This window comes from Leucopleurus acutus, assembly GCF_964270905.1.
Source record: "Leucopleurus acutus genome assembly, chromosome: 3".
In the NCBI taxonomy this organism is placed as follows: domain Eukaryota; kingdom Metazoa; phylum Chordata; class Mammalia; order Artiodactyla; family Delphinidae; genus Leucopleurus; species Leucopleurus acutus.
Genome location: NC_139145.1, coordinates 149281631 through 149304321, shown reverse-complemented (window position 1 = coordinate 149304321; position 22691 = coordinate 149281631). Strand labels below are relative to the sequence as shown.

General features: G+C 44.0%; 1 protein-coding gene across 2 annotated transcripts in view; it reads left to right on the top strand.

Moving 5' to 3' along the window:
* NPR3 (natriuretic peptide receptor 3) overlaps positions 1-17740 on the top strand; it is a gene marked incomplete at its 3' end in the record, with an annotated part of 64487 nt that extends 46747 nt beyond the window's left edge. Inside the window, exons 4-8 of one of the 2 annotated variants that reach the window (XM_082834898.1) lie at positions 6990-7125; positions 12728-12822; positions 14653-14788; positions 16543-16627; positions 17629-17740. In XM_082834898.1, the coding sequence (XP_082691024.1) occupies positions 6990-7125; positions 12728-12822; positions 14653-14788; positions 16543-16627; positions 17629-17740 (564 nt within the window). Of the gene's footprint in view, positions 1-6989; positions 7126-12727; positions 12823-14652; positions 14789-16539; positions 16628-17628 lie in introns of both variants that reach the window. The other variant, XM_082834897.1, reaches the window with a different exon arrangement.
* Positions 17741-22691: the final 4951 nt, after the last annotated feature.

Here is a 22691-nt window from a genome sequence, read left to right as displayed (position 1 = left end):
AAGCAGAAACCAGAGCACAAAACTCTTTTACAACCTTAGCTGGCTGAACATATGTGCCAGTTGGATAGATGTCATAACTAGGCAAGCCTGGTTTGGACCCCTACTTAAGAACTTGCCCACCCAACATTTTCTGCAGTTTTGACCCCATCCACCGACAAAGATCTCTCGTTTCTGTTTAGGATGTTAGTCAGAGTGTCTCTTATAGGATAATAACAGTGTCCGTCTATGAAGGTTTTGTAAGGACTAAACACAGTAGAACTTAAATTCTATTAAGTTCAGCTCCTAGAATATAGGAGATGTTCAATATCATAGTTAATACCTGGAAGTAAAGAGAACTGCTTGACTTCGTTCAATCTAGCATTTTGTAAACCTGTTTAACCATGATAGCGCTATTTCTAGAGCCATCTGTTAACATGTTAAGGAATGCTGCTGCTGTATGGAATCCAGCTTCGGAAACTCTGACTTAAGAATTGAACAAAACTAAGCTGCTGACTGTTCACAGTGAGTGAATAAACCAGAGCTGCTTGAACTGGGAGTCGGGCTTCTGGATCTTAACTCAGTCCTCACCATACCTTGAAACTGCTTGAATAAGAAGGAGAGGTTTCATTTTAAGACACAAGACAGAAATGAAAAAGAAAGTCATCCTGATACAAAGCCTAGATTTTTGCTTATCTCTTCCTTGTAATCACATCTCCAGGTGACTCAAGAGATTTAAGGAAAGCTGTCTGAAGTTCTCAGGCTCAGCTTTCAAGGATGTCGTCAAGGTGGATAAAGTATAGTCTATATGCTTCTTCTGATTTTGGCCTTTCAGAAGGAGTGAGGCCAGAAATTGTCCCCCTGTGTCCCCCGGTCTCCATCTCACTCTGGCTTGGTCACCCCACTTGCAGTCTCGGGGCTGCCCCACCGTCTGGCAGAGTGAGCGGGACACTTGCTGCCTGCCTCGGCCCTTCCCCCTTGCGTTTGGTGTGTGTGTTTACCCACCTCGACATTGTGCCCGATAGGAACATAGACCCCTGGAAGGAAGGCCAGCAAGTGTCCAGAGCAGTCTGTGGGGGTCGGGTCCCCAGGCTTTCCGGAGGCACATCTGGTCGGGCACTGGTGGGACATGAAGGCCAAGGACAGACATTGCTCACCTGATTCGTCTGAAAGCCAGAGACGATTATGTCATTAGGTATGTGCATTTCTCAACTAAGCCTTCAAGAGTGATAGGTGATGAGAAGCATCCTCATATGACGTGTGTGTGGGACACATTCAAAGGGCACATGTATCAGATGACCGAATTCCCTGTATGAGCACTGGGAGAATTTTAAAAAGTCATTCTCATGCTTGCGCTCCACACCCACTAATTCCAGCAGCCCAGTTCCACGGAGTTCTCCTCCACCTCGTTTCTCTGGGCGGCTCTCCTGGCTGAGGTTGCCTCATGTAAGTGGATGCCGTCCACCAGCACCGCGCACTGCGCGCAGCCTGCGCTGCTGTTCCCGTCATTAGAAGGGCAGCCGATTGCGGTAGCATGGGAGACACCTGAGGGGTCAGAACTTGACTTAATGATCTTCCCGGGGCTGCTTTTGTTTAATGATCCATTTTGTTTTAGGATATGAGAGAGAGGAAAAATGCTGCTTCTCTTTGCAGGCAGCCACACTTTAGGCTAGGAGACCCAAGTTAGTTTCCCAGTCTAGGGCATTACTATAGGGGCAGGGCTGAGCCTGGGATGGAGACAGTCATTTGGGCGACTTAGGGCCCATCCCCACCCCAAAAAAGTCTGCCAGACGATATGGCAATTCTTCGGCCAAGCACAGGGCTGGACCCTGGCTCTCTCCCAGGTCTGCTGCCTGACTCTTGGTAAGTCGCTTGCCCTTTGCATTTTCTCAGAGTTACTAGGATAAGGGTAAAAATGTACAACTTCACTTTCCTCAAGGCTAAAACAAGTCAGCAAGTGACCAAGTGTGAATTCCATGAAGGCAGGCCCAGTATAGAAGAGCAGTATAGAAGGCCCAGTATAGAAGAGGGGTGTATGCCAGTAAGAGTGAGAACCCCTCTTTTGATGTTGAAGAATTGGTGATATCACTTGATTTATGGAAGTTCCTGCTGTTGTTACTCTATATTGTAGATTTAAAATTTTATGTTTCGAAAGCAAATGGAATGAAAACAGATAGGATCTATATTTTTATTGTATGGAGGTCATGTGTGCAGTGTTCATCAAATGCATAATGTCCTTTAACCTTCGGCCTCCCCATGCAGCATGGCCAGGCCACTTTCTTCTGTGTCTACCATCTCCAGTGGCCTAAGAGGGCAGGACAAGGTTCATTTTCAGGGTCTTATTACTAATAATTGAAGATGAAGCTGCCAATGTTTCTGCTGTGATAGGGAGAGGCAGGTCCTGGACCATCCCTCCTCTTATCTGCCTGCCATCAAAATGTCCTTGTCCCTGATCTCCCCTTTAACTGATGGGGACGTTAAGGCTCATGTCTCTTCAAAAGACTCTTAAGAAACACTGCCCCAAACCCTGTGCTCTCCTGATTTGCATTTGGAACCGTTGGTTTGTGGTGAGAAAGACAGAACCCCCTCACGACATGCTTGAGTACATGTGAACACCACGAGCGAAGCCCTGGGAGAGCCTAGCCTTGTGCTTAACTTTGGTAGCTTTCTCCCACTGGTCTCCATCTGAGAGCTTTACAGGCTTTCTCAGGTATCCAGACGACCCTGGGAGCGAGATTACTGCCGGGTGGTCCACTCTCACTTTACAAGAACAGCTGAGGCATGTAGCATTCTCTGCTGTCTTGTTTGGAGCACAGGCATTGAGGAATTCACCTATGAATTTGTCTCCCCAAAGAGAAATGAGAAAGACTCTGTTCACTGTCACAGATAAGAGCCATGTCAGGAACGGCAACTCTTTATGCTCAGTTAAAAAAGAACTAGATTTCTTTTTTTTTTCTAATTGAAGGATAGCTGATGTACAATATTATATAAATTACTGGTGTACAATACAGTGGTTCATGATTTTTAAAGGTTATATGCCATTAATAGTTATTATAAAATTCTTGCCGTATTCCCCACATTGTACAATGTGTCTTTGTAGCTTATTTTATACCTAATTGTTTGTACCTCTTAATCCCCTATTCCTATATTGCTCCTCCCTCCTTCCCTCTCCCCACTGGTAGCCACTGGTTTGTCCTCTGTATCTGTGAGTCCGCTTTGGAAAGGAACTAGATTTGTATTCAGCTTTTCCCATGATAGAGAATTAAGAAGAAACTACACTAACAAATAGACGTGGCTGACAGGTGCTATCAGGGAGAAAGGCCAAAGGCAAGAATGGCTTTCTTTTATGTGGAATAGCTGCCACTGGCCAGCACCAGAGGACAAAATCAAGGGAACTGAGACGAAATGACAGGAGAGCATGCTTCCTTGTTCTGGGCAAACTCCCCAGAATGAGCGGAAGATGGTGAACGATTTCCATCTTGTTTGAACGAGAGACACTTTGATGCACAGCGCAAATCATTATCATCCTGGAGCTGGTCCCTCACGGGGGTCGACTTCACCAGCTGCCTTGCGTGGAGTCCATCTACGCACCAGTGGGGGGCGGCGGTGCTGTCTGGTGGAGACGAAACTCCTATGGTTCATGAACTGTATTTGTTCTCTTAACTCTGCCATCGAGCAGGGGAATGGCTGCATTTAGGAATTTAAGGAAGACTCATGGCTAATGACAGTAAGGAAGGGCTTTCTGGCTAGAAATGAGGCTTACTACTAGAACAGGTCGGTCAGAAGAGGGAACGCTGTTTTCTTCCTTTAGTAACTACTGCCTGATCTGTCAGGCAGGAGTTTGAAGTCCCAGTGTTGTTCTGGCCAGAGGCAGGGGTGGGGGGGTGGGGGGGGATGGACCAGATGACCTCGTTCCTTTCAGCCTGGGGGCCAGCGGAAAGTGTTCCAAAGGCAACTTAATACTCTGGATTTATTTTTCTCCCTCATTTTTTAAAAAAATTGGCACTTCCAATTTTCAGTGTCTATAATGTGCTAATGGGCTTTCCTCCCATTAAAAAACACGTGTGGATGTGAGAATGTTCTCCTCGAGAAAAGACGGTCTCTGGGGTCTTGCTTCTGGCTTGAGGTCCTATGAGGTAGGTGTTATGAAACGTCCCCCGCAGCGGGCTGGGGTGTGAGTGAACCTCAGTGGGGGCCAGCAGCTCTCCTGCTAATTTTGGCAGGAGAGGGAGACACTCAGCCAATTTGAGAGGAAAGAAGGTAAATTTTGCGTTTCATTTGCAAACCCAGATAAAATGAGTTTTTGGACGCGAGCAGGTATTGAGAGCCTATCTATTCTCTTCTACCATTAAGCCTGTTAGGACAGAAGTAATCCAAGTTCATGTTTTTCAGCCAGATAATTATTCTTCCCATCCCGATTGTAGAGGGGGCAGCTCAGAGGGCGTATCAAGAAGGAAGGGAGCTCAAGAGCCAGACAGAGGGTGGTGCTGGGACACGTGTCCAGTGCTTTGGGTGGCCAGTGGCAGCGTGGCGGCCCAGGGTTAGGATTTTGAGAAAGAGGAGGGAGAGAGGTGGACAGGTGATGTCCAGCAGCTGGTACTTCACAGTCTAAGCAGGGGCTGTCTTAGACTCCCTCAGAACAAGGACTATAGATGGGACAACTCTCACTTACAGAATGCAGGGAGATGGCAGGTGAGTGATGCCTTTAGGTTCTCAAAGTAAGGAGTGGATCGGACCAGGGCTTTTCAAAGGCATCTTATGTTTCCCATATTCCACGATTCTATGATGCTTCCCTCTGGAGCAGGGTGGTTTTTATGCAATTATCAAAGGGAAGATTGATCTTTTGAAAAAATAGCTTTTATTGTGGCCCGAGGATTAAGTTACACAGCTACAGTCCACTCACTAAAACTCATTAACTCATCAGCATGCTGCTTTCTCAAGCCATGATGACTTCGTGGCCTAAGTGAAAATTTCATATTCCTCTGGAAAATGGAATTAGCATAGCACAATCAGCAGAAAATTATCTTTGACTAGTAGATTTTATTTCTACGCCATTCTGCTTTGCCTAAAAAAATAATGACTCTGAGACTTGATGGCTAACAGTAAGAGCTAATGTCTACCATTTGCTTTCACAGTCCCAAGAGCTGTGTTAGATGTTTTACATGCACTCGTTCATTTAATCCCCAGAAGAGCTCTGTGAGATGAGTAGATACTAAACTCACATTTAGTCGATAAGGATATTGAAGACTTGAGAGATCAACTAACATGTCAGGGCCAGGATTAGACTCTGGGTCTAGCAGCTAAGTGAGGGGTCTCCTGTAAACCATACTCTTCTGTCCTCTGCCTCTCCCAGAGGGTCAGTGGAATTGACTAGCTTGGGCTGCACCCATCGCAGTTGGGTGGAATTAAGGACGTGACTTTGTGGAAGAGAACTGTTTGGAATATGAAAGCATGAACAAGGAGGCTTAGTTTCCATTAAGTGTAAAGTGGGTCAATAAGATATGTTGTACTAGTAATTAGATCCCTTGTTTTTTGAACACTGCTATTAGGAATTAGAAGCTAAGCAGGATTCCTAGGTTTATAATTCTCTGTCTCTAGACAATAACAACAAAAGCTAACAGGGAGTGCTGACTTTTACATATTTTACATCTATTAGTTCACTTAAACATGACAGCAACCCCTTGAGATAGGCACGAATATTTTCCTCATTTTCCAGATGGGGAAAACTGAGACCCAGAGTGGTGCAACAGCACAGCCAGGAAGTGGCAGAGCTGGGTGGCGAGCCCAGGCTCCTTAACCATTATTCTAGCCTGCCTCTCGGCACTAGGCTTTGGCAATTCTGAAATATTCGCTCCTCTGATGCAAACAGGACTTATTGTCCTTCAGGGTGGGATGAGGCCAAGAAGAACTGGACGTTGAGCCATGTCTTCTGTGAATGTTTGTGTATTTGAACCAGGTGGCTCTCTTCCTCCGGGGTTTCTTTCTACGACTGGGGCAGGAATGCCTCTCTCAATGCCTCACCGTGGTTGTCTGTGGGATGCCCAATTCACTCTGCTGCATGGAATTCTATTCTTCTGAAAGAAGAAGGCTGGAATTTGGGGGTACTCTTATACCTAATCTGTAAGCTACTAAGTGTTTCAAGATTGTGTTTGCTCAGTTCATGTTCAGTGAACGTTACAGTGGGTTTAAATGTGGTATCAGAACTTGCCAAATGGTGCTTATAGAAGGACACAAGGCTCAGAAGGATTAAGTGACTTCTCCAATTTCACATGAAGTTGTATGTTTCTGAGCGCAAGGGCTATCTTACTTGAGCCAGGACTCAACTGAGATAAACCAATGGCCCGTTTCCATTCTTGTCCTTGGAGCTTGGCAGGGACTGGAGGTAGGGAGTTGTCAGATGCCCTGGAACTACTCAGAACACAAACTGGAAAGAGAAACTGAGATGTTGATGCTGGTAGAGGAGAGGACAGAAATGCTGGGCAGGCAGAGATGGCAGCGTCTGTTCCTCTTTGCCCCCTTTGCGCTCTACTAGGAGTTCAGTAGTATTTGAATATGAATGAATGGACCCCTACTGTGTTTTTAGCCATGCTCTACATTCAGAGCATGGAGATCACAGGGGCTGGTGAAGATGGAGAAGACCTCAGGGGGAAGGTTGGACTCTAGTTGGCCTGAGGTAGAGAGCAGATGTGGGAAGAAGGAGGGCACGTGTGCAGAGGCATCTATGGGCAAAGGCTGATGCACCTGGAATACTTAACCTGGCCCACAGGTACAATGTTCTTGACTTCTGTAATATCTTGTCTGCTCTCCAAACTCCCAAACGGGGGAAGGGTTTTCCTGATGAAGCCAGTGCCAGGAAGATTGTGGCATGAGTCTTGTTAGCTACTCTTTCGCACACCTCTGCCATCGCTTACGGGCCTCGAGTCTAACTTGTTAACCACTTGGATTTGCCCACATTATTCCCGAATGTGAGTCGTTTGTGGTCTGGGCTCACCCAGCTGGGCTTTCCTTTCCAGGTTAACATGTTTGTTGAAGGATTCCACGATGCCATCCTCCTCTACGTCCTGGCTTTACATGAAGTACTCAGAGCTGGTTACAGTAAGAAGGATGGAGGGAAAATTATCCAGCAGACTTGGAACAGAACATTTGAAGGTGAGGTTTCAGTCTACAAGGCAACAACACTCCGCAGCTGATCAAGCTGCTTCTTTCCTGGTTCTGTTTTTCTCTCTTACAACCTTGGGACCTTGCCGGTGTCTTACTTTTCTCAGCTGTAGAAGAAGGAGAATAAGTTAAGATCAACCCACTTCACAGGCTTGTTGTGAAAATTAAATGAGATAAGGCTTGTGAAAGTGCTTTGAAAGAGTCCCACTGATATAGGAAGTGCCTTGTCTCCTGATTACTAGATGACAGCTCTAGGCTTCTTAAAATTAATCACAACCCTCATTCACAACAAATAATCAGTTTGTGAAGAGTTCTGTGATCAGTTTTTTTTTTTTTGCGGTACGCGGACCTCTCTCTGTTGCGGCCTCTCCCATTGCGGAGCACAGGCTCCGGACGCGCAGGCTCAGCGGCCATGGCTCATGGGCTCAGCCGCTCCGCGGCATGTGGGATCTTCCCAGACCGGGGCACGAACCCGTGTCCCCTGCATCGGCAGGCGGACTCTCAACCACTGCGCCACCAGGGAAGCCCTGTGATCAGTTTTAAAAGGAATAATCCCAGATATACATTCCTCTGTTCAAAACTGGGAGGTTTGAGATGATAAGCAGGTCCATTTGAGCTCTCTGCTTATATTTTATTTTTTAAAATGGTGAATACCAGCTGTTGCTTAAGAACAGAGAAGTATAAGAACAATGACAACAACAAAATGGCTCGTCATCTCATCACTCAAGCAATCTCCGTTGACATTTAAACATTGTACAAGAATGAGACCATTCTTGGCTGGAAAATTTGAATGCTACAAAAATGTACAAAATGAAAAGTGAAAGTTTTCCCTTCACACCCTAGTCCCCTGTCCCCAGTGTAATCACTATTAACAATTTCCTATGATTCAGCCTAAAAATATTTTATGCCTTCTGCCAGCACATATGCATTTGTATATCTTATCTAAAAAATTTACACAAAAGGGCCATACTATGAATGCCATTCTTCTTCTTAGCTTTTTCACTTGTATGTCAAGTAGAAGAATTTTCCATATGAGCGCTCATAGATTCAGCACATTTTTACATGATGGTTCCATATTTTTCCACTGTTTGGCTGTACAAGTATTTCTTTCACCAGTCTCTTATTGATGGGCACTTCAGTTGTTTACAGGTTTTGCTATTATGCAAAATGCTATTATGATCTTACACATCTTGATGAATTTTTGTGAGTACATCCAATAGGGAACATTCTCAGTCATGGCCTATCTGGGTCCAAAAGTATGTTGGTACCTTTTAAAGTGCATTAGGTATTGCCAAATATCTTCTGGAAAGGTCTACCAGTCCATATTCTTGGTAACAGCATGTGGAGTGCTAGTTTCCTCTCACCTCCCCATCAGTCAAAGAAAAAAAAATGAACATGAGACTCAATATGAGAATGATCCAGCTGCTGGAGCCCTGCGGATATCAACTTCAGATTCACTCATTCATTCATTCATCAGATATTCTTGAGCACTTACTATGTGCCAGACGCCGGTCAAGGTGCTGACGATTCAGCGGTGAACTAGGGAAATCCCCTGCAATCAACTGAGCTTCCATGGTGGTAGGGGGAACTGGCGATAAATGAATAAATATACCACTTCAGGGGCTATAAAGTAAAGCAGGTTAGGGGGCTGGAAAGTGATGGGAGGGGTGTGGTAGGACTGCTAATTTAAATAGAGTTGTCTGGGAAGGTCTTTCTGATAAGCGGTGGTTGAGTAGAGACCTCAGAGTAGTGAAAGAAATTATGTGGATGTTTAGGAGAGAATATCCCAGAGGCAGCAGCAAACACAGAGACCCTGAGTGTATCTGGCAGGAGAGTGCTGAGGGCCCCCGTAAGAGCGAGGAGGCCGGTGTGGCTGCAGCAGTATGTGAGCCGCAGCGTGATCGTAGCCAGAGTCAGAGGTAGTGGGGCCAGATCCTGTGGGCCCGGAAGCTGCACTGAGGACCTTGGGTTTCCACCTGAGTGAGATGGAAAGCCACCAGAGGGTGTCGAGGGTCAGGATCTGTCTTGAGTCTTTTTTAGATGGGGGCTTTCTGGGGGCTGAGGAAAATAAACTGTAGTATGCTGGTGGATAGCATCTGAGGACCGCTGCCATACAGGTCACTCACTAGAGGTCAGGAAACCCACAACCTAGCCACTGGCTGTGACCTCAGTCCTTTGGGCTTCTTCTTTGTCACCAGTACTAAGGGGGCTGGACTAGCTGATGACTGACAAAGACCCTTTCAGTTCTGCATCATGCCAACTCGTCCTTTGAGTCCTTTAATGCACTGGGGCTATGCCTATATGTATTTATCAAGGCTAGATTTGGGGCACGTGGTTTTTTTTCCCTTGGGACTCCCATCCACTCCACTGCCTCGTCTTGCCCTTGGTTATTAGAAAGGGTAGGACGGTACAGAGAGGTCAAGTTCCAGCGAGAGTTGTCTGGGCAGCAGCTATGGTGACATTTGGTGGATTTCATTTCTCCTTGGTGGTTTCAGTAGATGCCACATCTTACTCAAAACTAGAGTGACATCTGCTTTAACTTTGGACAGATTGTAGGACATGAACGAATAAAATAAGCCTCCAGGATTATTTTGCTCGACCTCTGACTGCTTCAGCTGAGGAGTTGGAATCAAATAGGATAAGTCAGGGGGCATATTAGGACTGAGTCAAATTTCCCAGAAGTTGTGTCCTGTGCACTGAGAAACCAGCATGTGTGGACATGACCTTGGTAGGCCACATCCTGTTCCTAGTTACTCCTCACTACACGATGTGTTCATTTGCTCGTGGTCATCTGAGGGAGGTTGTTAAGGGAAGGGCAGGTGCCCACAATGGCTGGAACTCAGTTTTCTTTAGAGGACATGGACTAAATTTTCCCATAGGCCAACCTGATGCTTCCATTCTAGGGCTGGGTCTACACAGGCAATACGAAATGAGTCCCAAAACAATCAACTGTATAGTTCAGTCTAAACTCAGAATCTCATTTGTCCAAATGTAAAGATAATTGAAGCCAAGGTAAGTTTTGACCTTGAATTGTTTGAAGAGCCCATTTTATTTGCTAAACAATGATCAATCTGAGGGTAGCCCCCAAAAGAACTATAAAAAAATCCCCAACTGTTCTAAAATTAAAAACCATTTAAATTTTAATGGTCACTGTAAGTGACCATAAAGTTGTCAAGGGAAAAATACTCTGGACATTATTTGACAGATTTGGATTTCATTACCGTGAAACCTATGGCCAAATCTCAAGGTTTTCAATAAATGGCCTGGGAAGAAGCTGAATTTCCTCTCTGTGTGAGAGGTCAGAGTGACAAGGTAAATAGGACTGTGGCTCAAACCTTGAGCTCCGCTACAGGCCAATAGAAATGAGGGTGAAAAGTCTCATTACTTATGTACAGGAAAATTCTGCTGTCAGCCTGACGATCTCACCTTATGTACAATACTCTCAGGTGAAGTCTCACTTGCTAATTAGCCACCTGAGGGTTCACACCCCATTTCTTGGCAGAATTGTAATAGCTTAAAGTGTAGTGAGGTCTTGGATTACTAGGGCCACCTTGCCTTATAAAATACTGTGCAAAACACGTAGCAGAACACACCATCATAAACACCTCTGAACAGAACGGCATATGGTTTTAGACAGCCAATATGTTTGGAGATAAATGTATATATATTTAAATGACATTAATTACTTAAAAGTCGTATAGACTGTCAAGGATAAGCTAGCTTGAGATAGGTGTATCCTTTGTAATCAGTCTATGTTAAGAAGACAAAGAAATCAAGATGAATAGTAGCTCCATTCTGTTTCCAGCAAAGTAGACCAAAGTCTGGAAAAATCAGTGGGCCTTCAAACAGCAACCCAGAGGACAGTAAACCCAAATACTTGCCCTCTCCAAACCACACTAGAGGATGGAGCGTTCCCTTGGGATCCCTTTTCCCAGACATTCATTTTACTTCCGGAGAGAACCACATCAGTAGAGGTGCCAATTAAGAATTACACTGAACTTTGCCACAGTTTAAATTGAAAGAAAACAAATACTTAGAATGTGGCTGACATATAAATTCTCTTAGTTAATGAAAATTGCAATATAGACATATTTAATATCAACTAATAGTATATACCTATTTGCTTTTATTGATTAGCTGCTGTAAGCCACCATTGCTAACCAAAGTAAATCCAAATCCTCTGTGTGGCACTCAAGGCCCTCCATGCTCTGGCCACCCTGTTCCAGCTGTTCCAGCTTTACATCTCACCGTTCCCTTCCATACACATGGGCCACCTCCCCCAAAACCTCACCGTCCCTTGGATTCCTTTCAGCTTTTGTGGCTTTGTAAATACTAACAGGGCTGCCTTTCTGCCTAGAACACTCCCACACTCTGCTGGCTGCTTGTCTGAATCAGAGGCTTCACCAACATTCCTATAAAAGACCTGCTCTCTTTTACTGAGTCCCCCAGGAGTCTCCAACTAGATGTGCCAGCTCCTCTTCTGAGTGGTGTGGGCACAGTCAGAATGTCCTCTCCCAGATTCCAGGCATAGCGGTAGAAGTAATGACAAAAGAAGGAAACGACCGACTTCTCTTAAACCCATGTTGAAAGTACTTTACCTGTTTCAGCTCACTTAATCTTTTCAGCAGCCTCTTGGCAGGGAGCTACTATTATGCCTCTTTTACAGTCCTGGAGACTGAGGCTCAGTGGGCTAAATCCTTGCCCAAGGTCATAGGCTAGGAAATGTGACAGCTGGGATTCAGATGCGCAGTTCGATTCCAGCGCCACCAAAATAAACCCCTTGTCTAGGCTGCCTCTCTCTTGAGCAGACACTGTGTCCAGATCATCTTTGCCTCAGCATTAAATTCAGCCCCTAGTTATCACTGGATAAAACAATGAATACTTTACTATATCTATATGATGATGAATGTTAAACTCATTTCACAGTATCTGTAAGTCAAACCTTTATGCTGCACACTTGAAACTCACACAGTGAGATATGTCAGTTACATCTCCATTAAACTGGAAGACAAAAAACCCCCAAAACAATGAATGAATGAACACAAGTGAGATAAAACCAGCTCATCTTTGCTCTTGGCTCCCATGACCTGCAAAGCAGGCCCTTTGCTCTCCTGGGCGTCCAAGGAGCCCACAGGCAAGCACATTCACTGAGTCCTGGGCCTGGAATGGGTTTCCTTTTATAATGTTTGCCCAGTGATAACGTGAACCCATGACAAGTCTAGGAACTGTACTACAGCTCCACTTCTCACTCTGCATTTTTTAAAAAAATTAATACAAAACTCTGGGATAAGCATACTGCTTGCAGGATTAGCCTTAATCTTTTTTTTTTCTTCTTTAACATATTCCCCAAAGAAGGTCATTTGTTTCTTTTTCTTTTCATTTTTAAATGGAGAAATGTTAAGAATTTAGGAATGCAGACACAGATGAAATTACAATGTCTTTTCAAATGCCAACAAAAATGCTCCGAGTTTGATGAGATTCCCTGTGGCATGAGTTTGTTTAAAAAAGTCCTGTCAATTCATTTTCTTGTTTTTGTTGGCGGACAGAGGCATTTTAAGTAACCAGCTGGAGTCCTTTCCATCTCATCCTCTAGGTATTGCCGGGCAGGTGTCCATAGATGCCAATGGAGACCGGTACGGGGATTTCTCCGTGATTGCCATGACCGACACGGAAGCGGGCACCCAGGAGGTAAGCAAACAGGACTTCTGCCCCAGCCGCTCCTCTGCTTGTGGAAATTCCAAGGAATGTATTTGTCCTGGTGTCCAAATAGCTGCCCTGAAAGCAGCCTCCAAATAAAAATGAGCTGCACACAGGGAGTTTCCAAGAGAGGGCTTCCTTCTGGTTGAGGGTATCAGGGAAGACTTCAGGAAATGGTTCCACGTTTATCCTAAGTGGGGAAATCCTACCTTTCAAGTGGCCAAGAATCACACCTCAGTCCTAAGATACAGGACAGCATCATCAGCTGAGAGACATAAAGTGAAATTGTGTATTTACTTCCTCCCTAAAAATTTGAAAAAAAAATTGTTTTTGGCAGGGGTGGGTACAAACTGGACATGCATTAGTATTTCAAAAGATGATGGAGTTTCAGGATAGCATCACGAAGAGAAAAGGGTGCCCTGGACACACAGAGGAGTTTCTGACACTTCCTGGGGTGTCAAGCTCTTGGCCTCAGCTTCCTCGGCTGTAATGAGGAAATCATAATCTCTCCCTTGCTGACCTCACGTGATGATCACAAACACCAGATAAAATGGAACCTAGAAAAGGACTGTATAAACTTTACATGATAAATATATAAATAAAGATTATAGGAATAGGCAGTGTTTCAGGTCCCATAATGCGGCTCCCTCTCTGCTTCTCTGAAGGCTCTCACCCAGAGTTGATGCTCCTGTCACACTTCCTGTGACCCTGCATGAAGGACTGTCTTCTCTCAGTCCACACGTACTTGGCCTTTGTGGGAGGGGCTGAGCCGGCAGGACCCGCACTTGCTGCATTTACTGCACGGTTTTTTACTCTTCGATGGTCTGGGTCTCGTGTATATTCGAGTCTCCCCCTCTATAAAAGGTGGATAGTAACCGTCTATTATAGATAGGGTTGTGGTGAGGAGTCAGGAGTGCATGTGTGTAAAGTACTTGGTATGTGCTCAGTACATGCCAGTGATTGTTAGCTTGGTGATTATCTAGAATTCTTTTCATTCTGACATGAAATGGCCTATGAGAGCTTGCTGGGCCTCCTTCAGGAGAGAGAGGGGGAGGGAGTGTCACAGGCCGCTCAGGAGCAGGGTGCCGGTGCCCAGACAAGAGGGAAACGGATCCCGAGAACCTGGGTGCGAAGGTACTTCTAGGTCAGGGCTCAGGGAGCTGATGAAACGGCTGTTGAACCAGAAACTGAGAGTGAACCTGGAACTGACCCATAAAAGAATACTGATTTTTTTCAGGGGCCACAGGAGCTAACTGAAAAGGAGTTCAGCTTGGAAGTGGGGTGTAAATAGGGTAAATTCATCAGAGAGGAGAATGTAACCCCCGAAGTCAGGATGGGGAATAGTTTTGCAACCCGAGGAGGGTGAAGTGGGAAGTTCCTGAAGACGCTCTTTAATGCTTGAATTATATGCCAAGCTAACTGAGTGGTGTGAGGCCCACTTAGCCTGGGACCCTTAAGATGGGTCCTGACATCACTCATCCCTGAAAGGAACTTGGGCCTGACAGATGGCTGACCACGTGGGCTGCTCTGTGGCAGGTGGGAGAAGCAGTGCCCTCTCCCGTGAGCAAGGGAAAAGCCATGCCTTCCCAGCTTATTGCTTTCTGTATAACCACCTTCCCTGCCATGGGGAGCCCGCTCTCCATAAATTATGCTCACCTTAAGAGCGCTGTTGGCGCCTGAAAATCTTGACCTACAAAGTCCTCAGAAACACACCATTGTAGTCAGTGTGAACGACAGGGGAGCCCACTCTGTGCCTCCTTTGGAACCAGATAACTTTGACCTTTCAGTGTGTATATGTATATATTTTTTGCCTTTATATAGGTTATTGGTGATTACTTTGGAAAAGAAGGTCGTTTTGAAATGCGACCGAACGTCAAATATCCTTGGGGACCTTTAAAGCTGAGAATAGATGAAACCAGAATGGTGGAGCACACAAACAGCTCTCCTTGCAAAGCATGTAAGTTTAGAGACTTAATTCGCTCTGTGTTTCATCATCTATGGTATCAGTATAATGCAGGGGTCATGCCCTGAAAGTGCAGATTCCTGTTTCTGATGTGATAAAACCCATGGGAACAGTTCACAAACTGGCATCCGCCTTCAGCAGAGGCTTCTAGGTCCTTCTTCCCTTCCATCCTTTTCCAAAGTGGTAGAAGGCATCTCCCTATTTTTACATCTTGTACTATAATTTCTTAGTATTTGAGGTTTACACTTTTAGGGAGGATTAAAATATCAAATACTAAATGTCACTCGCTTATTCATCTCTTGTTTCAGAGTTCGTATTTATTCTCTTATCCCTCAGAACCAGTGTCCCTTAGGCACCTGAAAATTTACAAATTGGCAAATAAGTGTGAAATCTGTTATTTATGAGCAGCCTTGTCATAAATATAGAAGCAAGTGGAGGGTCTCATAAGGAGCTTAAAAGTAGGAAAATGGTTGGAAATCATTGTTTTAGCAAGACCCTTTGATAAGCTACTGAGGGAGGGCAAAGTGAGTATCGACCTTTCAGGGAACTTGTTCACTTTAGGCTAATGTATGTGTGCTCCTTATGTCTTGGGAACAGTCTTTAACCTGTGAGGTATTTTTGTATATGCAATAATTACGGGAAGGCATAAGGCAGAAATATGTTAAGAACACAGTCTCTGGAGTTATTGGGCCTGGATTTGGAATCCCACCGTTGTCACTTACTGGTTTTGTGAACCCAGGAGTGTTCTTCTATTTCTTTAAGCCTCAGTTTTCTCATATGTAAAATGAAAGAAATGTATCCCACTCTTAGGACTGCTCTGAGGATTAAATACGAATGCATATAACACTGTGTCCTAAACTCTTTCTACACAAGCTAGCTATTTATCGTTTTTATATAATAACTGGGACACTACTGAACTTGATTGTTTCAAACTGTTACATTTCCACAGAGCTATATAAGACATTTTGACATGAAACTCTGGCTTTGGTGAGAGAACATCTAGAAACAGAACATTAACCCAACGAATTTTCTCACCAAATCTTCCAGCACTTGGAAGTGTCACCATCCAAGTGACACTGAAAATGAGGAGATCCGGCTCAGTCCCATGGTCTCCATGGTTGTCTTCTCTGCCTGTAAACTCAAGAGTGTGGCTAGATCTGAAAACTTCAGTTTCCAGTTTTCTTCAAATCCTCCTTGAACCTGCTTTATTCCCACTGTGCTCACTTTTTTTTTTTTTGTAACAGTCATTCATCTAGTATTTTCTTAAGTGCTTTTTTTTTTTTTTTTCTTTTTGCGGTACGTGGGCCTCTCACTGTTGTGGCCTCTCCCGTTGCGGAGCACAGGCTCCGGACGCACAGGCTCAGCGGCCATGGCTCACGGGCCCAGCCGCTCTGTGGCATGTGGGATCTTCCCAGACCAGGGCACGAACCCGTGTCCCCTGCATCGGCAGGCGGACTCTCAACCACTGCGCCACCAGGGAAGCCCTTAAGTGCTTTTTAAGCTTTGCACTTGGTAAAAAACCCTCAAACCCCAAACCAAACCACAACCACCACTGCCACAACAACGAACAGGATCCCCTAGAAAATAGTTCTCAAAAAGAAAGGAAAATTGGAAAATTTGCCCCAAGTGGGAAATTGAGAAACACCTTCCAATGAATGAAAATTTTCAATGACTGAAACGTCAGAATGAGGGATTTCTAGCTATTTCTCAACATGAACTCAGATTATCTCTGTTTCTTTTTCAAGCAGGTGGCCTAGAAGAGTCAGCGGTGACAGGAATTGTTGTGGGAGCCTTACTAGGAGCTGGTTTGCTAATGGCCTTCTACTTTTTCAGGTTAGGACCACTTTATAAGGTTTTAAAATTCACTCCCCTTTGCCACTTGCCTTCGAACGATCCTCCTTGTGACCTGTGCCTATCTTGCTCTTACCCAAAAAGCATGTGGTGAGAAGAACTGAGCCATTCCTTTGGTGTGACGCTGGTTTGGCGGTCAGTGGGTTAGCATACCAGGCAGTGGGTCAAGGTTTCTATTGCCTCCCCCTATGGGCCACAGAGCCACTGCTGTCTTTGGCTTACAAATATTCTGACCCCATTCCTACTGCCCACCACATGCGAAAGTGGAGAGGGAATCTGGACAAAGGGAGAATCAACTTCCCCAGTCTCCGGCTTCCTCCAGTTTAGAAACAGGTGCTGGGCTCACCTTCTGTAGAGGACGTAGTGGCTCCAAGCCGCCTATGCTCTCAGGACATCTGTGCTCAGTATTTGAGAACCCACATGCTTAGTGACCACTGTGGTTAAGCCCCGAGTCTTGTAAAGTTGTAATATTTATGTGTGTTCAAGATGCCGATAGTTTCGCATCTTGAGACCTGTTCATTCCTCTGCAATCTTTGGTGGTTGAGTTTGTGGCTTATTCTTAAGTCAGCGGACCGTGATTTTTTTCATTTCTGTATGGAACTGTAACTGCGGGTGTATGTGACTCTTTGTGGGGACAATTGTATTCCTGTACGCTTCATCTGATCTTTATCTAGGGCATATCCTGGGAGCTGGGGAGAGCTTCTGTGGCAGAATAGACAAGACTTAACCCACGAGGCACCCAGGGAAGAAGGGGAAGACTTGTTCTATGGCGTCTGGGAAAGCAGGCCAATTTTCCTCCTTGAATAAGGGCACAATGCCTTAGGGCACACTACTTTAATCTTTGACCAGGGTTTCATATTGTGTCACTTCTCATTTATTAACCCAAACCCAGATGTCCCTTGAGGGCATTCTTTGTAAGAGAAACCATAGTATTTTGTAGCCAAGCGAGGTTTTATTACTACATTCGCTTTCCCTTTACCCAGGAAGAAATACAGAATAACCATTGAGAGGCGAAACCAGCAAGAAGAAAGCAACGTTGGAAAACATCGGGAGTTACGGGAAGATTCCATCAGATCCCATTTTTCGGTGGCTTAAAAGGAAGCCTATTCTTTTGGCTTGAGATTCTTTAAGGAGATAAATGGGATGAAAAACATCAATGGAACAGAAGGGGCGCTCTTGAAAAACTCATTCTTTTAAGCAGTTAGTCATTTCGTTGTAAAATTTCTTTAGAAGCTCAGGAACTGTTATTAATCACCATATGCCTCCCGGCCTTTCATCTCATGACAAACAAATATAAGAATATAACGTCACTTTGTTAAATGTTCATACTATTTCAAGGGCACATGATCAGATTTATGTTTTGAAGGTCTGATGTCTCCATATCTTGATGGCTTTTGCGGGGATTTTATGCAAGCCTATAAAATGTGTTTTTCTTAAGTGAGATGTTTTATAGCTAGAATAAAATAATTTTTACAAGTAGAATATCCTTGAAAAGAATTTAACCCCAAGAAGAAGAAAACGTAATGAAAAGTCTCAAGGTAGGAAATACATCATTCCTTTCTCTAGTGCTGGTGGACAGATCTGAAGTTGAAAACTGCTCTGTCCGATGTATACATTCAGGTCCTGACTTCATATCTCGAAAAAGAATCCCCCCCTGCCCCCTGTCTCCTTCAGCGTCTCATAAAAGCTACTCTGGAAAGTTGTAACTATTAATAAGTTAAGAGGATTTATACAAGAAAAGCAAATCTAAGATGTTTCATTTTTTAATATAAAAAAGCCCTATTTCACACTAACACTTTATTTTTAAGTATTTTAATCTTATATTTTACTATTAGAAAATGTGTCTATTTTTTCATTTTGAAGATTAAATTTCACTTCTATTTTAAAAGCATGGGTAAAGTGTACAACAAACCAATAATGATGAAAGATGCCTCTCTTTTTCTCTCTCTTTTCTCTTCCCCGTGGCTGTAGCCCAATACAAATTGCTGCTTTAATTACAGAGATCTGGAAATGTACTTAGATTATAGACTCTACAGGAATACATCAATTTACCTGTTTTAAATGCAACTTGTTTTAGGGATAGACTCCTTCCAGTTCTGGCCAGTGATGAGTGTCAAGACCAAGGATGAAATTTAATAGAATTAAGTCAGGTTTTATAAAAGGGAGGCAGTCCTTTTTTCTCAAGAAGAACTTTATAGAGTTAGAACTTGACAGTAAGCACAGAAACGATACATTTAATAGATGACATTTTACCAAAATTCACAATGATGATTTTGGTTAAAAGAGGGAATCTAAATAGCTACTATATTCCCTTTTAGTAAACTCCAGAGAGGCTTGCAGTCATCCACTAGTAACCCATGTAACAGGCGTAGGGATATGAGGAATTTGGACAGGGTTGAATAAGTATACACCAAATCTCTACTTTGTGCCTAGTACTCTGCTCATAGGTTTAAACTCAGGTTGCCGCTTTCATGTATAATTTGTGGAGAAAATAGACAATGAGGGAAGAATGGGAAGTTGCCAGATCACTGTACCATCTTATCATGACGTCACGAGGGTCTTTCCTCAATAATGTTTTGAGCAGCCGGAAAATAGTTTTAAAAATTATCTTAATGTCTTAATGTCTTAAAAGACCATCTATAGGAGGAAAATGGGGCAGTTTAAGAAAATAGGGGAATACCAGAATTGGAGCAATTCCTAGGTAGTGATGGAGGCTGTGGCTCACACTGGTAATGGTGGAGGTGAGGCAGGGCGAGTGAGAGCCGCATGTCCTGGAAGTTGGCCTGAGCTTGCTTCCCTGGAGGCGTCCGCCACTCCTACTTCAGCCAAAGTGAATGGATTATTTCTGCGTGAGGCACATTCCCCCTCTATTGTTTAAAAATGGAACGCAGGCAGTTGGAGAACATGATAAAAGAATGAACTCTGATCAACTCAAGGGACTATGTTGTAGTTCTCCATGCTGGGTGCAAATGAAAAAGTGCTGAATTCAAAACAGGATGGAAAAAGCAGGCAAGAGAGGCCAGCGCCAGAAATTCTGACACAGGAAGACAGTTTGGGAAGTAAAATCCAGGAAAGTGACGCGTGTAACATCTCAGGACTCAACGTGAAAACAGAATGGAAGCGTTGCATCCATCTTACTTTTGTGAGTTGAGAGACTATTTCTCTCTCATTTATGTTTTTCAGTGATGTTTTCCATGTATTTTAGAGATACTCATTCTCTATTATCTTGTGTTTGTAAAAAAACATTAAAATTTTGAGCCTATGTGCTTATTATAGGGAAAAAACACTCTTACCTGGCTGCAGTCTTTGGGTAGAAACATTTCTAACCTTTCTAGAATTTATATAGGGACTGTTAACGCTAACCTTTTTAAAGCAAATATCTTTTATTTCTACTTCAGGTAGAGGAATAGTTCTAAACTTAATATTATATTCCCAGGTAAAATCTTAAAAATTTTAAGTGAGAATTTAGTCTTTTAAAAATGGTAGAGCAGGGCTTCCCTGGTGGCGCAGTGGTTGAGAGTCCGCCTGCCGATGCGGGGGACACGGGTTCGTGCCCCGGTCCGGGAGGATCCCACATGCCGTGGAGCGGCTGGGCCCGTGAGCCATGGCCGCTGAGCCTGCGCGTCCGGAGCCTGTGCTCCGCAATGGGAGAGGCCACAACAGTGAGCGGCCCGCGTACTGAAAAAAAAAAAAAAAAAAATGGTAGAGCAAATCATAAGGTTTCTGATATTTGGATGCCATTCTCTTCCAATCTTAAAGTGATTCTAGTGTTCTTAAGATTGTTTATTTACATGTCTGTTTGCTATCCTTTCTTCCTTGAAATTGTCACATGAGTTACAAAACTTTATTAAGTTTTTAAAGCTCCCTTAAGTTGGGAAACCTTTGCTAAAAGTGTAGGTGTTTGGCCCAAGGTTACCCTGGGTTAAGACTTCTGGAGGTTATAAATCGGGATTGAAATTCCTAACTGCTAACATGTTTGACAACTAGTTATTCATGGGGCAACTTCACCAGTAGCCACATATCATATGGTAAAATAAATAGGACTTTAGTTCTTAAATCGTTCATAAATTATTATCCTGAACTCCAGGGCGTTCAGATTTCAAAAGGGATACTTTATCAGTATTTTCTTATCTGGCCAAACATAAGCTGACATTGATACAGGTCAGAATGAGTATATGCTTTTTGTGTGTATACTCTTGGTGTTGGAAATAAGTATAGGTTTTTATGGTCATCATCATCATCTTAGATTTTTTCTTTTCTGGACTCAGAAATAAAAGCTTTCTCTAGGTGATCACTTCTATCCAGGAAGAACTTTCTGTGTAGAGTGTGGAGCTTCCCCCAGAATGGCCACAGGCTCCACAATGAAGTCCCTGTAAACACTACATTTCTTGGAAGAACCATCAGCTTGTCCTTTCCTGAACCGCAGACATGGTTCCACAGGCTTTAAAATGGTTCTTTACACTTCAGAAGCTATATTTAATGGAGGAAGGGGAGAAAGGTAGGGAAAGTTAATGCCTCCTTTTCTCTTCTTCCGTAAATTCAAAGTCTTTTGCTTTGGAATGTCAAGCACTTCTCCCTAATCACATGCTCCTGGTATCATTCACTTATTCAAGGCACCTGTGCCCTTTGCTCCCCTAATTGACCACTTTACTTCTGCTTGCCGCTGATTTTGGGAGTGTGAGATTTGCCGTTGACCGTGAAAGTGAGGCCATTGTATAGACCTTATTCAGACAGAGACAGGAATTCGGAGTAGGTCCGGTGGGCTGACCACCTTCTTGTGAGTGAGCATAAAGTAGCTGTTTGTGGAAGTCTCTTAGGAGACCAAATAGAATATTATGCCACTGGTATTAAGGGAGTGTTTATAAACTGAAAGGAACACATACCTGTGTTTCTTGGGACACAAAGCATTCAGATCCTGAGTGGATGCAGTCATAAAGCCAAACACCAACCAAAGTCAGGTCCCTCGGTCTACGTTTCATGGGGTTGGTTTAGTTATGCCGTGTGGTTCAGTGCTTCATGAGGAAGCTGAAGACGAGCTGAGTTTCTTCTTCAGTAGAAAAAAAGGAAACTAATAACATGGAGTATGTTTTGGGGGCAGTGCGGAAGCACAGAGAATGAGGTGGCGCTGTTCAGAGGAATCTGTTTCTTTTTCAGTTGATCTTTAGAACTATAGAATAACCTATAATTTAGTTCCTCTTCAGTAAGAAGCTTGGGACACACCCAGCAAGAAGAATCAGGATCAAGCTCTTCCGAAAGAAACGGAAGAGGGTAGTGTTGCCAGCTGCCAGCATCTTTACCACCCCTCCCGCCAACACCCTTTCCACTGTCCACCATGGCTGCAAAGATGCATCAGCATCGTGCCATGCAGGTAGCAGCTTGTGAGTACCTCCATGCTTCCTCGGGGGGAAAGAAGACCATGTGCTGGCTGTAAGAATGCAGCTGGCTTTTGATCAGAACCCTTACCTAACTTGACCACGCGCTCCCAGGGCAGTTCAAGCCTCTGATGTGCATATGCTCCAACAAACCTGGCTTCGGTTTTCAGCATGTAGAGCTTGCAGGTGTGCCCCATAGCTAGACTCCAGGATTACATCGACTTTCGAAAGGTGCTGGATTGCAGTTTGTTCAAATTTCTCATTAACCACTAATGTGAATTCATACCAAAGGCAAAGCAATTCTAAACCAGCTGATGCTGTTGATGTTCATATTTTAAGCCACTTCAAACACGGTGAAAGGGTTTCAGTGGGAGCTGAGTCTCAGAAGTAAAAATCCATATATTACAATAACTCTTTGATGTATCAGGTGTGGGATGATTCCTAGGGGACATATTTGAACAAGCAGAATTAAGAGTTAGCTAAAGTGCTGCATTGCTTTGATTCACATGTTTAAAGACCTAAATTTCTACGTGCAAGGAATAAAGGGCCCATTCACCAGGGTAAGTCACAACATAGGCTACCAAAGTGTATTCTATTTGCTAGGAGAACAAAGCTGTCATAGCACATAATAATTGCTCAGAGAAGGTTGAGAAAGAGGAAAATTTGGATTTTGA